The 24,393-nt window shown below is 40.4% G+C and overlaps 1 protein-coding gene across 1 annotated transcript in view; it reads right to left on the bottom strand.

The window, feature by feature from the left end:
* Positions 1-23,474, bottom strand: part of PHF21B (PHD finger protein 21B) — a 161,478-nt gene extending 138,004 nt beyond the window's left edge. Inside the window, exons 1-3 of the mRNA XM_051608007.1 lie at positions 23,276-23,474; positions 22,633-22,665; positions 22,267-22,332 (exon numbers count right to left, since the gene is read on the bottom strand). Coding sequence (XP_051463967.1) covers positions 22,267-22,332; positions 22,633-22,665; positions 23,276-23,329 — 153 coding nt within the window. The 5' untranslated portion in view covers positions 23,330-23,474. The remainder of the gene's footprint in view (positions 1-22,266; positions 22,333-22,632; positions 22,666-23,275) is intronic.
* Between the last annotated feature and the right edge of the window lie 919 nt (positions 23,475-24,393).

Raw genomic sequence — 24,393 nt, 5'->3', positions numbered from 1 at the left:
ACTGCTGTGCTGCCCTTACACCAGGTTAGTTGCTAGATGCAGGATAAAGATAGTAAACTCTCTGAATAACAGTCTTTTAGACTCATACCTGCAGTACATTACAACTGTGCATTAACTTTGTCTGGCACATAACTCTGCACCTAAATAATAACACCAAACCAAAATCTTACAGGTTCCAGAAAACTTCTGCTTCATTCATGAGGTGCTTAGAGTGGCCTCCTCTGAGACGCAAAGCCAGCCTACAGCCCTGCAGGAATAAAAGCAGGGTGCTTGGCCCAGCCAACACGAGGGGTTTCCTATAGCTGCTCTTGCCCTCATAGATCGTATCATAGAATGGTTTGGGTTGGAAAGGACCTTAAAGATAATCTAGTTCCAAACCCCCTGCATAGGCAGGGACACCTCCCACTGCATCAGGTTGCTCAGGGCCCCATCTAACTTGGTCTTGAACACTTCCAGGGATGGGGCTTTCACAACTTCCCTGGGCAACCTGTTCCAGCATCTCACCACCCTCACACTAAAGAATCTCCTCCTAATGTCTAACCTAAATCTCCCCTCTTACAATTCTGATCCATTACCCCTTGTCCTATCACTAAAAGCCCTTTTAAAAAGTCCCTTCCCAGTTTTTTTGTAGGCCCCCTTCAAGCACTGGAAGATGGCTATGAGGTCTGCCAACAGACTTCTCCAGGCTGAAAAGCCCCAACTCTCTCAGCCTGTCCTCACACAAGAGGTGCTCCAGCTCCCTGATCATCTTCACGGCCCTTCTCTGGACTTTCTCTATGAGCTTCATGTCCTTCTTATGTTGGGGGCTCCAGAATTGGACACAGTACTCCAAGTGGGATGTGGGATCTAACAAGAGCTGAGTAAAGGGGCAGAAACACCACCCTGGCCCTTCTGGCCATGCTTCTTTTGATGCAGCCCAGGAAATGGTTGGCTTTCAGGGCTGCAGGTTGCCTAGACCCCAGAGGGGAAATTAAAAAGCTGTTCCATTATAAAATTTTATTACCCTGTGCAAATACCAATTCAAAATTCAAAATACAGTTTCAGCTGCCCAATCTGATGGCAGCAGCACAGACAGAACAAAAGCTGACCTCTACTCCCATTAGAGGGAGCACTGACATTGCCAGCAACTCCTGGAGCAGATGTCCTGGATGAAGTCTCATCCTACAAGATTCTTAGCTCTTTCTGGGAACAGCTGAATGCCCCTGCTGCCTACTGAAATAAATGGGAAAATACACGTGTTGTTCACTAGTGCTGAAAAGGGTGCAAAGATTCTTCTCATGGCTTCCTAAGTAGGAAAGAACACAGAGCTACTTATGGCAAGGGCATCTTTTCAGCTCCCAGAGCCCACCACTCCCACTGGATGGCAGATGAATCTCTTAGATAAGACTGAGCTTAAAAAAAAATACAATTTGTATAAAAATATTTTAATAGAACCATTTTAAAGCTAATTTTCTAAGGAAGAGATACTTAAAAAATTACAATAGCTCTGTGTGTTACTTCAAACCTGTTGTGCAATTTCAACACAACTGGACAGAAGGGCAGACATCTTAAGGATATTAAGTTAGCGGCAAGCTTCACAAAAACATGAGGTTCAGTATTTGGCCTAATTGAAGGTGAGGAACCACAGACTCACCAAGCACTAGAGAATTAATCTTTGAGAACACCTCTGTATGCCCCTGTCACTGCAAACCTGGAATCAGAGTTTGCCTCTTCCTTAAGCACCAAAACAAGGCACAAAACCATCTAAAACCTAGTTTCCAAAGAATTCATGCACACAGAACAATGTATTTAAGACAGCAAAAATGCCCTAAGACCATCAGGCCTAAATAACCACAGCTATGCATTTGCAGCAAGTTGAGACTCACTCCAATTTGGTAGCCTGACTTAACTGGGCCATGTTTTCAAAGAGTTTTGAAGGTCAACAATATTACAGAAAACTTCCTGCAGTGTCTGTTACAGAAACAAAGCAACACCTATTATAATTGCATTTCTACAAATGTGTAAGTTGGCCTTGGAAACACGTTTGCAGAATGAATTGTGACTCCAGGTTCTCTATCAAATTAAACCTCTCTCTGCTTTCCTTTGCTTCGCAGCACCAGTTTTTAACTCTCATCTGAAACTTTCCAGGTCACTGCTTCACCTCTGGCTTTAGCATTGGGGGTTTTCTTAATCTGAACCAAACCTTTCAGATGTTAGGGGATTTCCAAGAGTGAACGTTTTAAACCCGTACTGTCTCAGCTGTCAAGGACAGCAAGACTCATACGTAGCCCAGTGAGAACTAGCCTAAACAGTAAAGAAGCGGAATTGAATCCAGGTTGTATGCCAGGGACCTTTCAATTGACTTTGAAATGGCTTTGAATCTGGCTCATTCTCTACTGGTGACAGCAACTTACTAAATCTGGAGAGGAAAGAAGAAAATGTTAAAGGTACTTGGGAACAAAGTAACTTCTGAACATGTTCCTTGGGCAGTTCCTACAAATTTAGTGAAGTTTAATGAGCATCAGTCCTACTACCTATTGTACCTTCCCAATCAAAAAAATCCCAGGGGCTACTGGTCTGACATTGGAGACAGAACTTCACTGATCAAGGGCTTGGGGACAGGTACCAGAGGTGCTGCTGCGATCAATCCCTTGTGCGACAACATACACACAGGACTGTACTTACAGATAGGTTTCAACAAAAGCTCTAGCTGTAGAAGAAGCACTTAAGTCTGTCTGCTTCAGCTGAAGTCAATAGTAAAACTCGTATTGACTTGGAAGAGATAGTACAGGCCATTGTCAAGAGCTTTTGAAAATCCAATGCTGCATCAGTAAGCTACACAGTAAAAAAGCAGACTGTTGAGCAAGGAAAGTCAGGCTGAACACACTGATACTTCTCAGAGCAAAGCTGCACTTAACTATACTACTCCTCCTTATGCCATAAGGAATACACCAATGGAGAGACAATGCAACTACAGATATAGAACTGCATTTTAATCCTTTTAATTTTAATGCTTCTGACTGTAATCCTGTAATGTTAGCTTTATACATGCACAGCATTTCCTCCCCCCCACTGTGCTTAGTGCAGTTTCAGTTCGAAAATTACATTTTGTTACATCATCTATAGACTCTTTACACTTGGAAGCATCTCATCTGCAAAGTGATTCACATGATACTGCACAGATACAAAATTCCAGAATGATCCAACACAATGTTTACTTCTAACTACAAACTAGACCAATAAAGCCAGAAAAAAAGAAAGAAAAAAGAAAAATAAGAGTCTGATCCAAAGCTTCCTTCAGCTCTCTCTGACTGTGAAAATACATGGGCAGCTTTTCTAATCTGCCAGCCACCAGGGAGTTCCAGCATCCTGAATGGATAGGTTGAGATCCCAGTTAAGATGAGCTACTCCAAAGAAGTTTGAAATAATTATCCAATGTCTGAAGGCTACGGTGAACAGTGTAAAACAATTACCGTCTCTTCACATTTCTACATACACACAGATTCTTTGCAATATAAACACACACCCGGCTTTAGCATGAAAATCCATACTATACAGCTCTGCACCTCAATGTGCTTATGTGTCTCTGCATCAGAACACAGAAGTTATCACAGAAAATGAAAGGCATCATCTGATGAGACACTAAGTGAACTGAGTGCACTTATCTGATAGTTCTGCTAAAATCCCACCCTTACTCAAAATGAGCCAAGTTCTTCACTAGCAAAAATTTACCCATTTCAGAAAATTTTAAACCAGCAGAAAGTATCACCTGCCCCCCTAGATGTCCCGGTAAGTTCAAATAACCCCTTTGCAGAAACAAGCCTATAGGATGGCAAAGAACAAATTTCAAGTATCCCTGTATATACTGGGGCCAGTCTAAAAGCAGTGTCAATGTTACAGCACTCCACCAACTTTTGCAGCTATTCCTGGTGTACTCTACAGAATCAGACTCTACATCAAACTCTCTGCCTCAAAAATTCATACAAGACCAAGCCACAGACTTAAACTCAACCTGCCTTTTAGAAGGAAGTACCAGTGTTTGGATAGTTCACACTATTAAAAAAAAAGTGTTAATAAAAACCAAAGCAACTGTGTATTATCAACCTTAATCACATAGTTCTTCTATGAATTTTACAATGCAGTGATTATCAGCCACAACATGTCACATGCTGAAACAATTATCGTAGGGAAGATAGTTCAAACTAGTTCTTCTCCTGACTGAATTCATAACCGTACAAATTAATTTTTAACTAAGAATTTGTATAATTTTTACATTTTCTTAGTTCTTTACACTTAAATAAGGCTAGAGAAATATTAACCAATTAGTCCATAATCTTGAACTGTTGCACTGAAGTATCCTTTCATTAAACTGGTAAAAATCTTCACCAGTTTCAGCAGTGTGAAAGCAAACTTTGAATCCAGAAAAGTACAAGCAATCCTTTTCTTCCCATATTTGATCAAAATAAAAATTTCCTTTCAAATGTACCCTCATGCATTATTGCCTCTTATAGACTCCTTGTCTGAGCTTTTCAAACACCAAAAAAATAACCTGAATGTTTTCTTGCTGGCTCAGTTCATTAAAGTGAAAATAACAGCATCTTTTCCCTTCACGTCATACACAGCTCCTCTCCTGTTCTCCTCTTCCTCCCACAGGAGAAACTAAATACATTTTTGTCTCTATTGTAAAAAACAGATTATAATGTGCATTGGTCAGGCTTAACGTGACCCCACCAATTCTCCACCCCCTGGATGGCAGCCATGACCCCTGTGCATGGAAATGGGCTGCAGAAGGTGTGAAAGCCTCCCCCTCTCCTCCAGTGAAAATGTCAGGAGGCCATGCAGAGCCTGCTAATGCTTCAGAATCCCACAAACACAGCTTTTTAAAATACACCGTTTTTCTAAAATTATGATTGCTACAATGCAACAAATACTTATACACTCTGTTCTCCAAAGCTAGCAACTCTGGCACTCCAGTTAAGATGGTAAAATAGTATCTTAATACGCTGTGCTCTGTGCATTTTTTCAGGGAAATGCTCAGCATTTTTTCAGGGAAGTGCGTGGAGAGAAGGGGAAAGCAAGAGGCCTTTCAAGGAAAGAGGCCACAAGGAAAGCCTGTGCCTTTCAGGGCTGAACTGATGGACACAGAGGGGACATGGGAAGTTTTATGTCAAAATTCTTGAGAGCAAGTGATGTCTTTTTCAGTTACCCCAATAGCCTTTTTTGTCAGGCTGACCTTTCTGTGTATATTGCACCAAGATTACATCACACTTGCTTTCTTTCCACTTCTCCCTTCCCTTTCCTGGGCCATCCAAACTCAGAAAAGGATAGGTAGATAGGCTGTACTTCACTGCTGTCCCTTACTGGCAGAAAGGAGAAATAAGGATTAAAATATTGAATGTCACTGCTTTTCTCTATGACAGTGTTTAACAACCTACCAAAGATTATTAACAGCAGTTTCACAAGCTCTCTCATTCACTTTCAAGCTTGCATCTGTACAAACCATGCCATCTTCTGGTGCTTCCTGGCAGCAAAAAAGAAATACCAGTGTCAGAACTTAAACTGCCACCTCTAACTCTGACTGTGCAGGGAGCCCTCTCTCTGTGCCACCCTGTATCTGAGCTCAACATTGCACTGAACATTGCAAAGAACTCTGCATTCCTGTTACTACAAAAGACACTCCTATGACTGATGCTGTAAGAACAAGATCAGAAAATAATTTTGAAATCCACTTCTTAATATAATAGGTGTCAAGGCATCAAAAAAATTATGACAGCTGGAACTGACTCCCCATACATAGTAAGAAGAGATTGATTAACAGGTTGAGTTATCCTTTCATCCCTTTTTTTCCTGTATCCTGCAGAAATAGCTTCAAACCTTATAGCTCACAAACAGGTGTGGCTGCTACGTGTTTTCTTCCCCTGCAGGCAGCCAAGGCTCCTCGACGCCTTTGCGTGTCACAGATTCCCCTAGAAATTAAGAGGCTTGTTGTTTCCTTCCACCTTCCCTACTGGAAAGTTCTTTGAGAACCTCATTCTTCTTGTTACTTCTTTGAGGCTAACACAAGACCCAACCTTCATTTCTCTTGTGGTAGCAGTAAGAAGACCACTGTATAATTTACCTTTACAGACCACGTGTCTCACGAGCATTAAAGAAACGTTTGTTACACTCTGAGTACACCATTATACACTAATCCCTTAGCATACATTTAATTGTGTTTTCCATTTAATTGTGTCATGTAGTCACCTGTTTCTATGCAGACTCTTTACTGTGGAGGAGTGTCACATAATCAAAAAACATCCTGACACCATGAAATCATGACTGTGTGTCAGGCAAGAATCAGGTAAGGTCAACTATAACTGTGGTGTCTGAGCACTACTGGGAAAAAAAGGAGTGGTCAGTTACATTATGGTACAACCCTTACCGTGCTAGGTCAGTGTGAGACCTAACCCAACCTATACAGTCCCCAGTCTGGTAAGAGGAAATATCACTGGCATTTTGATGCTCTACCAGGCTGCTTATGCAGCTCAGAGTAGCACTGAAAGTCAGCAGTGGTAAAGTTTTGGGTGAAAGAACACTACTTTTTTTTTTTTTTTTTTTAAAGGATGCTAGAAGACTAGTCATTTGTTCCCTTGTTTTGTAATAGCCAATATTATTTAACATTAAAGAATGGCACTAGCATGCTTTCTTCCAATTATGCTTGCTTACTTTTCTATAGTGAGCAAAATGTTAAGAGAGAACTAAGCCAAATAAGTTTAAACTGCGTTTATGAATCACATTGATTTTTCATGTACTGGATAATGCTACAAACATTAGGGATCTGAAAAGAGAGGCAACAATTCCTACTGAAAAAGTGAACTGGTGACATTTTCTTCAAGAAATATAAGGAGTTCCAAAGTGTCCCTCTAATGTTATATCCAAGCAAGGCAACAAAATTGACAGACATTAACTTCTATTAACATAGATAAATTGATTGCAGACTGCCACCCCAAATACTGCTATGCCACAGAAGAGACTTTCTCCTTGAAGCACTGATCCCAGCCATAGTGAGGTATAGGTCTTACATCTGAAATAAAAAAATGTAAACTTTAATTATGATTCCAGAATTCCTAATGGACCTGTAATGGTGCACAGCTCAGGGATGTAAAACATTTCTGGCCCTCAAAATAGCGTGGAAAAAGACAATAGGAAAAGGTTCTTAATTTTCTTTCCCTCCAGCACTCAGCATACAAAGAAATACAGTTGATACACTCATGCTCACAAGGAGGTCAGCTGTATTCCTCCCTCATCTCTGATCATGGCCCATGACACCATTAACAGAAGGGCTACAGTTAAGTGTTGTTATGTGTTAGAGGATATCATCAGCAAGGAATACATATTGAGTAAATCCACATTCATTATTACTCCCAAATCAAGAACTCACTTCTGAAGCAGATCTTGTACTTGGTTCACATTACAAAGTCATCTTGGAGTAGAACAAGTGGATTCCTTTCAGACTAATATCAATAGAAAAGTACACTTCTGGAGCCCAATCAACATATTTCATGCACCAAGAGACACTTAGTTCCTGGAACTTGACTAGGTCTAGCCTGAACCCTCAGGACATGTACAGTGTTCTCAGCACCAACAGGTTCTCAGCACAAATTGTTCTGCTTTCCAGATCCTTCCATTGCACTGCACTACTCACTGATGTGGGCATAGCCACAAGAGACTAAAGAAAAGGGTATCTTATCACAATAAAGTATCTTCTTGTCTTTCAGCCTTAAAATCCTTTAGGGTGAAAGAGCCAAGGCCATGCAGTAAAGACAGGAAGCCAGCTGGGAGCCACCACGACTACCAGTGACTAGCAGAAGTTCAGGTTTCGCTGTACGGTTGCTTGCACTACTCAGCATGATAAACATCCACATTAGAAACAGATAATCTTAGTCATGGGAAGTGGTAGCATCAAATGTCAACATCTCTCAGACAACACTGATGTCTTTTCTTACTTGCTCAATGAAAGCTGATGTAGCTTTACCTACCTAAAGAGAAAGAGGGGACCCCTTATGCATTTTTCTAGATCAGCTTTATATTACCTCTTGTTACACAGGCAAGGGAAGAAAACTCATACATCCATTCTGGGAGTCAAGAATAAGTTCAAATGAAATTACTTAGCTTGAAATTATTACACTGAGAAGAGACATCATAACTCTAACTAGAGGGTTATTCAAATATTTTAACATGGACATCTGAATATAGAAAGGCTAGTAATGACCCTCCAGTAGAGAAAATCAATCACACCTCCAGTTATAGTAAGTAGTTAAAGAAAAGATGGAGCATATTAGCCTTAAGAAATTAAAATGCACAGCATTCTGAAGACTTCAACCAATACTGATTTAAGTCACATTAAAACTCAGTTCCCCCACATTTCCTGGGTACACATTCAGCAAAAGTTTGCACCATACAAGAATGGATCAACTTCATGCAAATAAACAGCTCATCTTAACTCCCCATCCAGCCTAAAACTTGCAGAACAGAATTTCTGCCTATCATCATTAGCCAATTAGTCTTAAAATGTTAGTTTCTATTTCTTCTGGGAAAGGAGGAAATGTGGGAAGAGGAACCTGTTCAGAACTATGCCAGCTACAGGTGTGCACATAGTCACAACTTGACTGCTAGCAGTTCTTCCACAGAAGCTTCTCACCCTCCCTTTGTTTGGAATTGGGAAAGACAATCAGCTCCCATCTCAAACTTTTACCTGTCCCTCTTGATATTCAGCCCCAATATTGGGGCCTCCCTGTTAGGTTCACAAAAAGCCTGAAAGTTTAACTTCACTCCGTTTGTTCTAGATATCATCTCTTACTCCTGTTTCTCCTATTCTTTGGGTGTTTTGATGTCTGTACAGTCTGGAAATCTCTTCTGTCAGGTGGAGGGGATTTTTTCTCCTTAAAATTTCCTTATGCCAAAGCTCTTCAGTTTGGCAGAATCTGACCCTTGAAACAGAAATCTCTGTGTCTACTTCTCCTTCTGAGCCATTTCCACTAAAAAGAAAAACATTTCGGATGCTCTTAGTCTAGGCAGCAGACCATTCTCTCAGAATATTGGATAGGCTTATAAAGCAACCTTACCTTTGTTGTTTAAGACTTGATCCATTGCACATTCAGCATATCAAACAAAATTCCCATGGAAGTCCAGTACTCCATTAATGCTAATTTCAAGCCTTCCTAAGTCGAAAATAGCATCATGACTTTGCAGAAATTGTTCCTACCTAAAGGATCCTTAACCTGGGAAGGTACAATTCCCTCAGTGGATCACAGCCCAACAGACTGTAAGTGCTCTGAGTGTCAAGATTTTTCATTTTAATAAACTTCAGGTCATATATATGTCAAATCTGTCCAATTATGCATTTTTAAAACTTTATGTATTTACATGACGGGCTGCAACAACTCAGATGATGAATACGTAAGTATCTGATGATGAAAAGATATTTTTCAACAAATAGTGAATTGTTATGTAAATATCTCATATTTTTCAGCTAGTATTTATTTGGACTTTGTTCTGGAATAACATTTTTAAGGCTATTTTTGAAAGAAGTAACTGCAAATGACACCAAAATCTGAATGTCTAGCCACAGTCTTTAGAGAAAGACCGCCAGAAAACAGTGTCTTCTGTTGAAACTAGCTTAATCAAAGAACAAGAATCTTGGGGATCAAGCCAAACATTCTATCAGTGCTTGTCCAATTTAGGACCTTTTTTTAATAAAGAGTAGTTTTGAGGATGGTGGGGAAAATTATGTCCACTTGGCCCAGATGTTCACTAAGTATCAACAGACACAGATCAACTGTTGAGTTTGAATCTAACAAAACTACAAAATCTTAATTTGACTGATGTCATACCTTTTCCTTTCCTTTCCTTTCCTTTCCTTTCCTTTCCTTTCCTTTCCTTTCCTTTCCTTTCCTTTCCTTTCCTTTCCTTTCCTTTCCTTTCCTTTCCTTTCCTTTCCTTTCCTTTCCTTTCCTTTCCTTTCCTTTCCTTTCCTTTCCTTTCCTCTCCTTCTCCTCTCCTCTCTTTGTTTTTTTCAAATGGTGAAGCAAAATGGAAGACTACCAAAAATTGTAATTATGCACAAAGCTTTTGAGCTTTTGGTTGCCACTGTGTCCAGCTAACACCAGTAGAACCAAAAGATGCCATACCATAGGAAGATCTTCAGAAAATACATTAGTGAACTTCAGTTCAGCTTTCAGGACATTAGATCATCTTACAAAATCCATCATTACCACTTGACAGCATTCAGTTTAATAGGTGGCAATTTCTAAGAGCAACCAGGGATTGAACTGAAAAAAACCCCCAACGATTCAACTTCAAGTAAATAACTATATGTATTATTTTCTATAAAACTACAAACACCTCTATGGGACAGCAAATCCCTAACAGTGGCTGGAATGGACCACCTCAGCCAGCCTTAACCAGGAAAACTCCAGCCTTCTTGCTCTGTATTTTTAACAAATATGTTTGGCAAAGACACTCAAAGATAAGTTCTGGGGAAAGTTCTGCCACTGTGTATAGCAAAGCATCAGCCACTACTGCCTTCAACTAATTGCTCACTGTTTGCGTTACCTTATGGGTCTGGGAGTCCTGGATGAGAATCTCATTAAGCCAAACACACTGTATGGACACAGGACACAGAAAGACCCAGATCCAACAAGCTTAAAAGTTCAGCATCTTTAGGAGAATGAGTTTAGCTAAAAAAAAACGCAAGAGGGAAAAAAAGAGAAAACAACTGACTATAGTCAAAATTTCGAAACCAAGAGGACTGAAATCCAGAGCTTAAATCCAGATTCAGTCTCATAAATCAGAAAATCTCTAAAGGTACTAGAAACACATGTTCATAGTGAAGGCCTCCTAAGCTCTCTGACTTAAAAAACTACGAATGCTAACAAAGCCAGACTCACAGCCACAAATACAGACTGATTCTCAAACCCTCTTCTTAACACAGGTCTTCGGCCTTTCTTCCACCTACCTAAGGCATGTTTAAAGCTAAGTGTTGGCCTAGATTTCAACCTAAGTTCCATCAGTTTTACGAATTCACACCCAAGTCTCAACATCACAGCATAGGAGCTGCTGATGACTTCCCTCTTTAATCATCAGGGCTGGTTCTCTGTGTCTATGTTTGCACATACACCTGGAGTGAGAGAAGAGATGAATCTCCAGTGTTGAAAAAATCACCTGAATGCTGCACTCCCACACTGAGTTTGGCATATGAAAATCATAGGCTTTTCACAACCCTTGGTTATATTATTCATGCAGAATGCACTCAGCTTTCTATTGTTCCTGCTCCCATTGTTTATAAATGAGTCTTTGCTTCATCTGGGAATGGAAGTTCCTTCAAGTTTCCCTTAGTAAAAGAACTTCTGTAATGAGGTGCAATGCTAGTGCTCAGAGGGTTAAAGAAGTTTCTGGACATGTTTGTGCATCTAGAAAAAAACAATATTTTCTTTCTTTATTGAAGAAAAACTGAAAAACTGGAGCTAGCTGGCTTTTTTTTTAGCCAGTCTGATACACAGGTTCCTAATTGCTTCCTAAAAGTTTGGGAAAATAATTAAGTTCTTAATTTTATTCTGTTACCACAATATGTGAGAAGGAAATCTCTAAATATGTAAAGACTCTTGCACTTACACTTCACTTAAATATTCCCAGCACCACCACATTAAAAAAATCAACCCTGAGACATGGTCTTCAAATGTTCTGTATGGTATAAATACTATTTTTCATGCCAGGACATCAATTGTACCAGAAACTGCTGGTCTTTTCTGTTACAGCCAATACAGCTGTAGAAAAACATATAACCTTTTGTCTAGCAATATTGCGAATTTCATGATTTAGCTTGTTTGACAGTTGAGGCTGTCATCATTAATCCTGGTGATTGTGCAAGATTCTGATGTATTCCCCCAGCTTAGAGTTTTTTTCAATCCAATTGAAGTTAATAAACAGTGGACTGAATTGCAAAAGAAAAAAAAAGTAAGTTAATCACATGGCAACTTAATCGCTTTTGGCTTCAGAGGACATCCTTCTGCTTTTTGGGTCAATATCACAGTGTTTTAAAGGTAGATGGTAGGCAGGACTGTGTCCTATACTCCTCCAGTTATGGTACACTTTTTTTTTTTTTAAAGTTCAAAGGACTATTTTTATGCTTCTGCTAGGGCTGAGATATTGCAGATCCAAAGGGGACAACTGGCAGAGAGCCATGCGACATACTGAAAACAGGAAACTGGAGTAATATTCACCCATCCATCCCTGTTTTGGAGTAAAAAAAAGAATTCTATTTTGAATTAAGGATTCCAGAAATGCAACAGTTTGCCAGTAAACGGAAATACATTTACATTTTACTAATGTTAAGCAAAGAAACAATTCAATCTCTTTCAAAAAAACATCTTCTGTCTACTTGCAAATATCAACGGACTTCAGGAAATTGATGGGTTTTGTCTTTTTAATATCAACCCCTAACATATTAGCTCTTTACAGAAGTCTAATGAAATCATCCCAAGAGCTGTATCTCTAAGCCAGCAATCTCCATCTTCTGTGGGTTCTCCTAACACGCTGGACTGCCTTCATCTCCTCTCTTCTCACCTGCTTTTCTCCCTCTGACCAGATTCTGATTTTTATCACACCAGTGCAAACTCTGGGAAACTCCAGTGAACTCCAGGGAAATATATTTCTGGATTTACACCTGCCTAGCCAGCAGAAAATGTCGATTGAGCTGAATAGTATTTCATTTGCTCATAAAGGCATTTTTTTCCCTTTAATTTATGAGAAGAAAAAAACCAAACGTCCAGATTCTATTGCTCATACACATCTTCAGTAGTACTGCATTCCTCAACCCTGCTGAAAAAAGCCACTAACAGACTGTTTCACTCAAAACATACAAGCACAACTTGGTCTTCAATCAGTAGTGGAGAGAATAAAAAGTATTTCTTTCAACAAAGATAAGCACTATGCGTCACTTGAAGGAGTGACAGTAGTGCACTATTTCAAATGGTTTTTAAACCACAGCTTGCTTTATATATCTGCCGTTTAAGTGTTAGGTTTTGTCTAAGAAGAAAGAAAAAAAGATTGCAAATGTTCCTGTCACTGCTATATTCCAATTAGTTTTAGAGGAGTGAAAAATGACAGATTAAAACAACCCCTTGTAACCGTGGAGAGAAAATAACCTACAAATCTGAAGACGCATCTGTGTGTGCAGTGAGGACTAGCACTAAGCGGAGCACATACAGGAAAAAAAAGTGCATTGAAAGAAGCTTGGGTTGTTTTTAATTTAAATCCACACCTATTCAAAACAGTCCTATCTGAATTTCTAGGAGCACGCAAAATCACTACGCATTTACCATACTAAATGTCTTTTTCATCAACTAGCAAAACAGAACAGATACAAATGAACCAATCGGGGATTTCCACTGAGCTATCAGTGTTAGAAAAGCTACTCTGCACATTCCAGTTGAGTCACCACAGAGAAGTAGGAAAAAAAGGGGGGGGAATAAAGGGGGGGGAAATAAATTACTGTGTGCAACTCCATCTGCAAACTGCTTCTCCCGCACTGGTATGTAATAAAATGTGTTGCTAAGATACAAGCTGCTAAAGAAGTTCATTAAAGGACACTTTAAACAAAGCTGCCAGACTCTTTTCCCTTTAAAGACTGCTTATTTGGTTCTGTCCCTTGTGTTTATAATTAGATCCTCTATATAAGAGATTGTGCTCCATTCAAGCCCACTCAGCAAAGAATGTTAATAAAATAACGTAAATAAGACACTGGCTTAGGTTGTATATATTTATGGGCTACGGGGCTGTTCTTAGAAATACATTCGGATTCCACTAGTATTTTTAAATGCAAAACAAAGCTTTTCCAAGCAGCTTCTCCTCAGGTTGAAGAGCATAAATGTCAGTTTTTACACCCAGCACTCTAACCTAACTTTTAGAAAACACTTTCAGGCAAAGAAACCTGGCTTCTTGCCTGAAGTTTGGAGTTTCTGAGATGCCTCTTGTGTAAGCTTTTATGTGTGAGCCTTTGTTATCCACACTGAAATAAAGGCCAGGATTGTTTATATCTTTCACCTGGCAATCTTTACCTTTTTCCATCTGCCTATGAGTTCCTAGATGTTTGTTAACAATTTGCAGAATTTCCCTGATCTTACTATAGTAACAACAGAAGTTAAGTCTATTTTGTCACATTTTATTGCCAGGAAAGACGTTATCAAAGAGGTCTTTATCTGACCTCATACAAAACACCTTAAGTCTCTGAAGTCACATTTTCATGGTTAGGTGTATTTTGGCTTTTGTCTTTGTTGAAGGGAAAAGAATGGGCAAGGCGTACTTTGCATACACTCACTGTGGTGAAATTATATCTAAAGAAATAATTTCAGCATTTATCTGTTCAACACTTAATAACATGAGGTGCATAAATCACAGATGAGAGTTAGTATCAGCGTTTATATAGGAAATGTTACTTGTCACTTTGTAACCTGTATCTCATATTAAATTCTGTATCACAGTCCCCAGTATGTATATATTTTTAATTACATTTTCAGGCTCATTTACATGCGCATATTGGCTTTCTGCCTGAATGATATCAAAGAGAAAGACCTTATGCTCACATCCAACCACACACACACGCACATTTATATACAGAGACGCTCAAGCCTGTACATTTCTGAGAAGGGAAGCTTCTCTCATCTTTCTCATTCTTAGAAAAGCTTTGGTTCACTAATAAATCTTTAGGCAATCTTTGCTGATTCAAGGGGCATTAGAAAAACAGAAAATTACAGAAAAAGCAGGTTAATCTCTGCTGCATGTCAAAAGTATCAATGGTTGTCACTTAATTCACGTTAATCAAAATGTAATACACATTTTCACTTTCTGTGACCTTGTAAGGTTCGTCATCGATAGCTGAGTTTGCGCAGAAAAGCTATTCCATTCCTTCTCTCTGCATAAGAGGTAAGCTTCATGGCAAAGTACCAACATGATCAGGTTAAATAAATGTGGAAAAGAAAATGACCTATACATTATATAGATTTCTGTTTCAAGACCAATTGTATGCTTCTCTTGGTTAAATACAAGCAATCAAAAAAACTTTAAGTGAACACACTTTCTTGACACAGCCTCAACACTCAGGCGCTTAGGACTAAATTCCAGCTCTGATAATAAGATTGCCTCTCAAAAACTCAAATTAACACCAGCCATCATATCTACACAGTTCCTAGATACCTATTGTTTTGATTTTACTGCAGCCACATTTAGGGCCAGTTCACTGGTTTTACTTTCATTCCATCAGAAGGGTCATTTTGTAGTTTAAACTCAGGCATATATTAAACTCCTCCATGGGTTAAAAGAAGAAAATACATCATTCTATTTCTCCGCTATCTCTGTATTAACCAAAATGCTTTGCCTGTACATGTGCAAAAAAGCCGTGTGGTACATACTAGATTTCAATAGATGCTTACTATTGGCAGTTGCAGGTTGTAGCTAGAACTAAGCCGCATCAGCAATTTCGTATGACACTCTGGAAATTGCTACTACATAACAATAAGTAGCTGATTCAAAAAAAAAAAAAAAAAAAAAAAAAAAGAGGGGAGGGAATGAGGGGGAGAAAACCTCTTTAAGGAAGTACATTTTGGCTCAAGAAGATTTTCAAATAAAAAAGTAGTACCACCTTAAGTTAACATAAAAAATGTAATATTTATATACACACACATACATTTATATACCTGCATATAAGGAAAGTGTGTTTAAGGTGATTCAATTAAGAGGACTGAATAGACCAAATACGAGTCTTAGATTGAAATAACTGTCTACTTTAATGGCAGAAAGACAAATTTGCATTTCAATTAGTCCAATTCTTTTTTTTGTTCTTCTTTGTTCTTATCTTAAACTTGCAGCCCATTTTTACACTTCCCTTACCTCCAACTACTCTACGTATACAAATTGCCCACATACACCATTTACCACAGTCTTGTCTTACTGATTTGCAAACTTCTGCCCTTTAACTTTATTGATTACAAATTGTGTTGATGCTTCAAATTTTCTTTGGGGGGATAGAGGGGAAAGGGAGGCATCATTTTATAATCAAGTACAAAAATACTGCATATTTTATCTTTGATCACAAAGAAAAAGGCATAGAGGGAAAAGTTAAAAGTAACTCTGTATTAACGTGCCTTTATACGCCTTCATGCTTTCAACTTGAAAATCAAATCTGGAATGAGATGAAAAGGGGTTTTCTCTACTTAAACATACCAGAATTGTTTAGAGTGGTGCAGTAGCCCATTGGAAATGTGATTTAAAATCATTATTCAAAACCCCTTCTTTAGCAACATGCTATGGTAAGGAGACAAGTACAGACATACTCCCCTTTTTGTCCAGAAGAAGCATGAGTCCGTCGACCAGCTACTGAAACAAAGTGAACTGGTATGAACTGGTATAAACCTCTGACATGATACACTGTTCTGGATGAGCTGCACACATGGCACGAACCAGTGAAGAATTAATTCAGAGCTCTAGACAAAGACTTGCAGAAGCACCACTTGCAACTGTCCAAACGTCTACCAAAAAAATTAAAACAAATTCTAACTCCACAATGTAAAGTTCCTACATAGAACTAAAGTTTCTTTGAAAGGGTGCCCCTACCAAAGTATCGTGAACATCTGAACCTGTTTGCTGCAACTGTAAATTAGTTATTTTACAATGTGTAACAGGTAGCAAGTAATGCTAGTGTAAAACTAGAAGTGAAATAAAAAGGTATTGTTGGCATAATCCCTTTTTCTGAATAGACAAAGGCACTGTAAGGAAAAAATTGCTAAATCACAGGGATAATCATCATAGCCAGCTCCTCTAATGAGGCATCATGGGATTACTGGAGTTATTATAAGAGTCATCTTACTGAAGAAATTCAAAGTTAATTGAAATCAATTGTACTGTTCTGACAGCAGGTGTTTTAAGTGGCTAAAATATCAAAGTGAACTCTTTAAAATGGTTTAGAATGAATGTAACATTCACTTTTCAACTCTTAGCCCTGCCAAGTGATACACTGAACAAGTAAAGAAAAGTGTACAGTCAAAGAAAAATGCTGGAATGAAATAGTATTACACATGCCAGTCAAGCAGCTACCATACAAAAGGTGATTCTAACCCCCTCTAGTACACATTTTCATTACGGATGTGCAATTTCCATGAATCTTATAAGGGCAACCTGATGGAAGGCGGAAAGCCACAAGTATACACATTTCCATTGTGTTTCGCCTCCATGAAAATGTCCTTTATTACCCTTTTCCCCCAGTATGAACAGGGAATTCTCAATGTGGTATTACTGAAAGCACAGAATGCTAGGATTGTCATTATGCAAACTATATTCCCAAGTTTCTCCTCCAAGGAGCTGGAAATAAATTCTTCCCTAGTTTTGTCACTTTTCCTACAGATGACAAAGCAACCAATAAATTACTAGCTGATTCCAGAAAAAAAAAAAAAAAAAAAAAAAAAAAAAAAAAAAAAAAAAAAAAAAAAAAGAAGAAAAAGGAATTGAAGCTTTCTGAATTCCAATCCAGAACTAATCTTCACTTTGATCCAGCAAGTTCATTTGATTCTGCAGTTGTTCAGGTTTCCCAGCAAAGTCCTCAACATGAAGAAGAACAGCAAAGTTAAGCCCATATTTAATACCTGTTGACTTTGTGTTTAAAGATTCAGTGCAGTGACTGAAAAGTTTTATACTCCAACTGGGACCTCACCACCCTGTCTCCCTTGACTTTAGGGTCTTCAAATCAAGATCTGCTGGGATGAACATACATAAATGCAATTCTTCCCACAATAAATGGGAGTGCTGCGTGTACCCTGGGAAGAGTTTCACATGAGGTTCAACTTGATTTGGAAAGTCTTTCAGGTTTTAGCTCAGTTTACACTGAAGCTTAATAACCCTTAGTTTACTTCAACAATTTTCAAAGTACCCAGCCGGATGAAATACTGAGCTTTGGCAAATGTCAATAATTTCCCCTTTAACATGTGTAAACAATGCTGCCATTTCCAGGTACAGCATAGCAACAAACTAGAAAAACATTTCCTCCTTTTCCCCAAAACAAAGATACAACATCAATAAAACCCGACATCTTGAGCTAAATAATTTCCAACAACTTGCATAAGAACTGTACTTAAATTTTAAGAAGTCTAACACTCTTCACAAACAGGCTTTGCTGGTGATCACCACAGGCAAAATACAACCCGCGATTCAATTTCAGATATACTACCTAAAAACACAAACCAGCAATAACACAGGCTGGGAGAGTCTGCCTGAAACTAATGTTGATTTTCTGCATAGATAGTAAATTATGGTAAAGAAATGAGGCGGTGCACAAGTGAATGGCATATACATAATGTCTTTCAGGAAGACATATTTTTATTACTGTGCTCCAGGACAGGCTGTCTGAATTCAGAGTTCATTGCAGTTGAAAACATAGTAGCCCGTACATGCTCACTGTTAATTTTTAAGACCTGGCTTACCACCTAATGTCAGTAACAAGGAACTTCCACCTGGAGGTTAAAGGTTTGTTTATTTGTTTGTCTTGATCTGTTAATTAATAAGATACAACTTTCTAAAATTAAAATACCCCTAATGACTCTTTAAGGACATAAAGAAAGCACAAAACACATGCAGCAGAGCACCTCTGGTGTGCTTTTAAGGGCAATGCTGGCTCTTATGATAGCTCTTTTATTTACATATAAATGCTTGTTGCTTGACAATTTAGATAAAAATGTTACCGCTGCTCTGCATGTGCTGAAGATTGAAGGTGTAAAACCACTGGACCAACTAATGGAGTCTTCACACATCATATCTTGTTAAAGAAGAGGTAACCTGCTCTCAAATGTTATTAGAATTCATCAAAACTGTGGTATACGAAAGAGACTTCTAACAAAAGTCTAACTTTTGTCTTTCTGAGTTGGATGCCAAATTGAAGCTGCACCACTTCAACCACAACTTCAACACTTCTACAGTACTTATTTGAAAATACTGAGAAAATATTAAAACTACGTTTAATTCCATACTTCTCTAAGCCATCAATGTAAAAGATAAATTACTGACTGGCCAGGGATCCTTAATTAGGTTGGAACTTTAAATCCAACTGCTTGTAAAAGCTTACTTTAAACATTTACCTCATGCACCAAAAGTTAAATGTGTAATTCAGTTCCTTCTGTCTTTATTTGTAACTTTCAAGAAAAGGCCACAAATGCCAATGACTACCGTGGAAATCTGATTAATAGGGATACTGAAAGATAACACTCACTCCTGCTATATTTCTAACAGATGTGGATGATGTGATCATCCATTCATTTTACTATCTGTTTCATCATCCACATGTGCAGTTTAATTGAAACGTAATTTTAGCATATTTTGTATTCAGAGCATGCACAATCAAAGGTATACATTATTGAATTATGAATTAGTTGTGCCTAAACAAAGCGGGGGGGGAGGGGGGGGGGGGGAGGGAGGGAAGCAAGGAGGGAAGAAATGTAAATACATATGTAAAAATAAACTCCCTACTTAACACTGTCTTCTTAAGTTTACTTCAGTGTTTTAGTATAGCCACAAAAGTGAGAGCCTGAAACCATCAAACAGCTCCAACATTAGCCTATCTGTTCTCTCAGTAGCCTTTACTGCACCTTCTTCATCAAGGCCCAATAGTTCATTTAAAAGCCATTGGGTAAAGAGCAACTACTAACTGTAAAGTTACACAGTGGTTTTGCGACTTGGTCAAAGGCTAAGACCTCTAAACTCATTTCAGTTGTGACCCAAGAAAGATTTCACTTTAGACCTCCAGAGGTGGCAGTCTGGAGCAAGAAGATACCACATCACCAGTGAGGCTCTTATTTACAAGCTCTTGTTGCACAGGACCTTAAAATCAGTAAAATAAATCTATGTTTTTCCCTAAAAATAGTAGGTTTCCTGCTAGCCCAAATTTGCTGTTTACAGAATTTCAGTATTTTATGTTTAATTACTTGGTAGTTTCAGGATTTATTGATAAGATTATAAGAAGGGCAAGTCATAAATGCACGATGATTGTTTACCACCTAGTTTGGATTATACATAAATATGCTGTGCAAGCTTGACAAAAACCTTTTTCACCGAGTTGAATAAGAACACTCAAACTGTTATTTTCAGATGTGTCTCTCTGCCTTATCTAAATTCCAACATGACACATAATAAATAGCTTCTCATTTACTATCATCATAAAAATTTAAACAGCCTTGATATAGTTGCTACAATACAGGGGGAAATGATCAAATGTATGTTCTAAATGCCCACTTAGAATAGTAAAACTATTTCCATATTGAAGAAAGAACACATAAAGATGCATTGTTGCAGTAAAGGCTGTTACCTTGTTTAAAAAAAATAAAAAATCTTCTACTCAGTGTAGTAGTATTAGAGTCAACAACTTGCTGTTTTACACTGCAAAAAAGGACTAACAGCCCTTAGCTATCATGTAGTGTCAGATTTGCTTTAAAAAAGAAAGTATCTGATTTGATTCTATACAGTGATTAAACATCTTTGTGCTCTGCTGAGTAGGGTATTCTGTCCCCTCCCCCCTCCAAAAATGGCATCAAAGCAATCAAAATGGTAATGTTCAGCATGAATGGGGCCCCATCCCCCACCTTCAAACTCTGCAGACTTTTCTCCATGTTAGAAGAAACCAACACCCCTTCCTCACAAAATGGAAGCTTCCACTACCAAATTGAGAGTGCTGACAAATTCTGATTACAATAAACTGGGAGCAAAAGGGTGGCAGATAATCACCATCACCTATGGGCAGAGATTGCCTATGCACGGATCACTTTGCAACTTTAACTGCAACTCCAGCCAAACAAAACAAAACACACAAAAAAAACCGCCACAACAACACAACCAAACAAACCCACCAACAAACCAACAACAACAACAAAAAGAACAGATTATTTTTTTTTTTTTTTGTAAAGGATGTTTAAAAAAGGGGGAAGAGGGGGTGGGATGGGTGGCCAGGGCCCCCTTCCCGCTCTCCTCCGGGGGTCCCTCGCCCGGAGAGGGGCTGGGAGGGGACGGGGGGGGCCGGAGCCCCGCGGGCGCTGTCCCCGGTGCTGAAGAGGCTGCTGCATTCCGGAGGAACCGCGCTCGCTCCGCCGCACAGCGCGGCACAGCACCTCCCCGGCCCCCCAGGGAGGTGGAGGGACGGGGCACGAAGGCCAGCGAGTGGAGAAGGGAAAGTTCACCCCCGGGGGGGTGGGGTGGGGGGGCAAGGGTGGCTTTGTCACCTGCCCTTCCTGCTCTGGAAGTGGTGAAAAGTGGGGAAAGGGGGGGAAGGGGACGGGGCGGGGGAGGGGGGGTCGGTGCAGATGGTTGGGCGCCCGGCGGCGGGCGCTGTCCGCGGTGCTGAACTCCCGCCGCCCCCCCGCGGCGCCCCGCAACTTTCCTCCCGGGGGAGGGGGGGAGCGGGTCACGGGCGGAGCGGCGGGGTCACTCGGCACCCAGAGAGGGATGAGAAAGTTTGGGGAGGGAGGGGAGGGAAGGGAGAGGGAGGAAGGTCTGCCGATTTGTTCTGTTCCCCTCCTCTGGTTTTGGTGGTTTGGTGGTTTGGTTGTTTGGGTTTTTTTTCCCCTCTCTCCTCCGGCAGCTGAAACAGGTTAATGTGGTTCTTATTCGCGTTTTTGGAGCTGGGGGGGGAAGTGAAAGTGCCTAAGTGAACTCGAATCAAAAGCTAACACGTCAGATCAGACCAAGGGAAGAGAAAGACAAGTGGGGAGGGAAGGGGAAAAAAAGAAAGAGGGGAAAGAAAAGAAAAAAAAAAGAGAAGAAATAAAGTGATCAATAAAAATCAGTTTTGTAATCAAACCCAGAAATGGCTCCGAACTGGGCTCCAGCCTCCTCCCTCCCAACTCCTGCTCTGCACATTACACGGAAGTGCACAAAGTAGCCCAAGACAGGAGAATTTTCCATATTCCTAAAACATGTCGACCAACTCAAAATGGACGCCTCATTTTTTTTTATTATTATTTTTTTTTAACGTTTTAACTACTGCTTATCTTTTTACTACTAAAACTGAAATCATGCTTTTCCCCCAGCAAAGACACCCAAGAATCCGACCTCATTTTGAAAACATGCATTTTCTTACTTAACACTTAGGAAAACGGATGTTATATTCTCCGCTGTCGGCATTTTTCAGCCTAACGCAGACACTTTTCGGATGTTTAGAAAGTGCAAATTGTAAAAACAAGAAGAAAAACCAAACACAACTGAATCGATCTGTTTCCTTACTTGTTTCTCATTAAGAGCTGCTATTCTTGATTGCCTTTCATGGATTTGTTTCTTAAGATCCCCGTTCTGCAAAAACGGCAACAAGATGCATATTAAAGGCAAAGTGGTAAACTAACCCCTGGAATGAACAAAACTTGCGATCTAGAAATTGTTCAAAGGCAAAACCCGTTCCACCGAAGCCGTACGAAAGCATGCACACACAAAACACCCTCCTTAGTAAGAAAGCTCCGTGCAGACTACAAAATGAGATCTCTTACTGATAAAGTTTTTTCATCCTGCTGTCCCAGCACAACTGCGCTTATTACAGCAGGGAGAAAAATACTGAAGAAGAGGAGAAAAAAAAAAAAAAAAAGGATCTGCATTTACCTGTGGATCTTGCTTCATCTGTGCAACTAGTTTCTATAGAAAAAAAAAAATCACCCGCAAAGAAAAAAAAAAAAAAAGGAGGAATTAGAAACTGTTTCAAGTTTAATGGATTTTTTTAAATGTATGTATGTGTGTGGACGGGGGAGGGAGGGGGGTAAGGAACAAAGAGGCAAGTAAACACTGCGAGTCAGTTTCAAGCAAAGCTCATAAATATTCAAGTCTCGTCCTAATCTCTCCAACACACACATACACACACACACACTCGCACACACTCACTCACACTCACGCACACTCACACGAGCCCCGACCGCGACGCTGCTTTAACTCCGCACCTCCCCAGCAGACACACAAAAAACTCAGCCAAACAAGCCGCAAAACTACTTTGGCGAAGTGCTCGCCATTGCCGCGGGGGGCCGAGGGGGGCCCCGCCGCCGCCCCGCACTCCCCCGCCGCCCCGGCCCCGCTCCCCCGCCCCTGATCGATAGACCCTGCGACAAGAGGAAGGAGAAGCAAAGGCTACTTGATAAGCATGCAACACTGGCTGCCTTCCGATCCTCCTCTCCCTCTGGAAAGCGCCGGGGATAGAAGAGCAATTTTTATTTGCTTATTTTCTTTTTTTTTTTTTTTTTTTTTTTTTTTTTACCTGATGACACTGGATTTCCACTTTTAACGCCTCCTGCAAGCTGTGTAGCTCCATCCCTGCAACTTGCCAGGCACTTTTCCTGCCACTTTCAGATCCGAATGAAGTTTTTTGTTTGTTTGTTTGTTTGTTTGTTTGGTTTGCTTTTTGGTTTGCTTTTTGTTTGGCTTGTTTGGTTTTGTTGTTGTTGGTTGGTTTTGGTTTTTTTTCCTCCCTTTCTTTTCTCTCTTTTTCTTTTTTTTTTTTTTTCCGGCTTTTTTTTTTTTTCCTCGGCTTTTTTTTTTTTTTTCCTCTCTCTCTCTCTCTCTCTCTCTCTCTCTCTCTCTCTCCCTTTTTGCAACGGACCCGCCAGCCAGGCAGGCAAGTCACCCCTCCCTCCACGGGAAAAAAAAAAAAAAGAAAAAAAGAAAAAAGAGGAAAAAAGAAAAAAAAAAAAAGGAAAAACCAGGAAAAATTGAAAAATTTAAAAAAAAAAAAAAAGGAAAAACGAATGGCAGTAACAACCACAACAATGTTTTTGAAAAGCGGCCACAACAACCGAAAGAAACAACTACTCAGGCTGCAAAGCAAGTTCTTTGCCTCTTTGCTGGGGACACAGACTCATCACTCACTTTCCGCCAAAGTAGGGGGGCCCCTCCCCCCGCGCCTCCGCCCGCACACCCCCCGCGTCCCCCCCCTCCCCCCCCCCCTTTTCCTCCGCCACCCCCGCTCCGCCCCGCAGCCCTTCCGCCGCCTCCCGCCGCCCCCGCCAATGGGAACCGCAAGGGCTTGGGAACGGGAGGGACTATATTTCCTCGGAGTGCGCGCCTTGATTTCCCTTTGCCCGAGGAAAAAGTTGTGCCTCGGCTGTCAATGCTAATTCGGCGGTGCCCGGATGGAGCTGGGGGGGGGGGGGGGGGGGGGGTGTGTGTGGGGGGTGGGGGGTGGGGGGAGGGGCGGAGCGGGGATGGGGGGGAGTTGTGCAGGCTGCCGGCCCGCGCATGCGCCCTGAAGCTGCTGCCGCTGCTGCTGCTCCCGCCGCCGCGGTGGGCGAGGGAACAACAGAGGGCGGGGCCAGGGGAGGGGCGGGGCCAGGGGAGGGGAGGGGGCGGGGCCAGGGGAGGGGAGGGGGCGGGGCCGCC

The sequence above is a fragment of the Apus apus genome, chromosome 1 (genome assembly GCF_020740795.1).
Source record: "Apus apus isolate bApuApu2 chromosome 1, bApuApu2.pri.cur, whole genome shotgun sequence".
Lineage (NCBI taxonomy): Eukaryota > Metazoa > Chordata > Aves > Apodiformes > Apodidae > Apus > Apus apus.
This window is presented reverse-complemented; position numbering and strand designations above follow the sequence as displayed.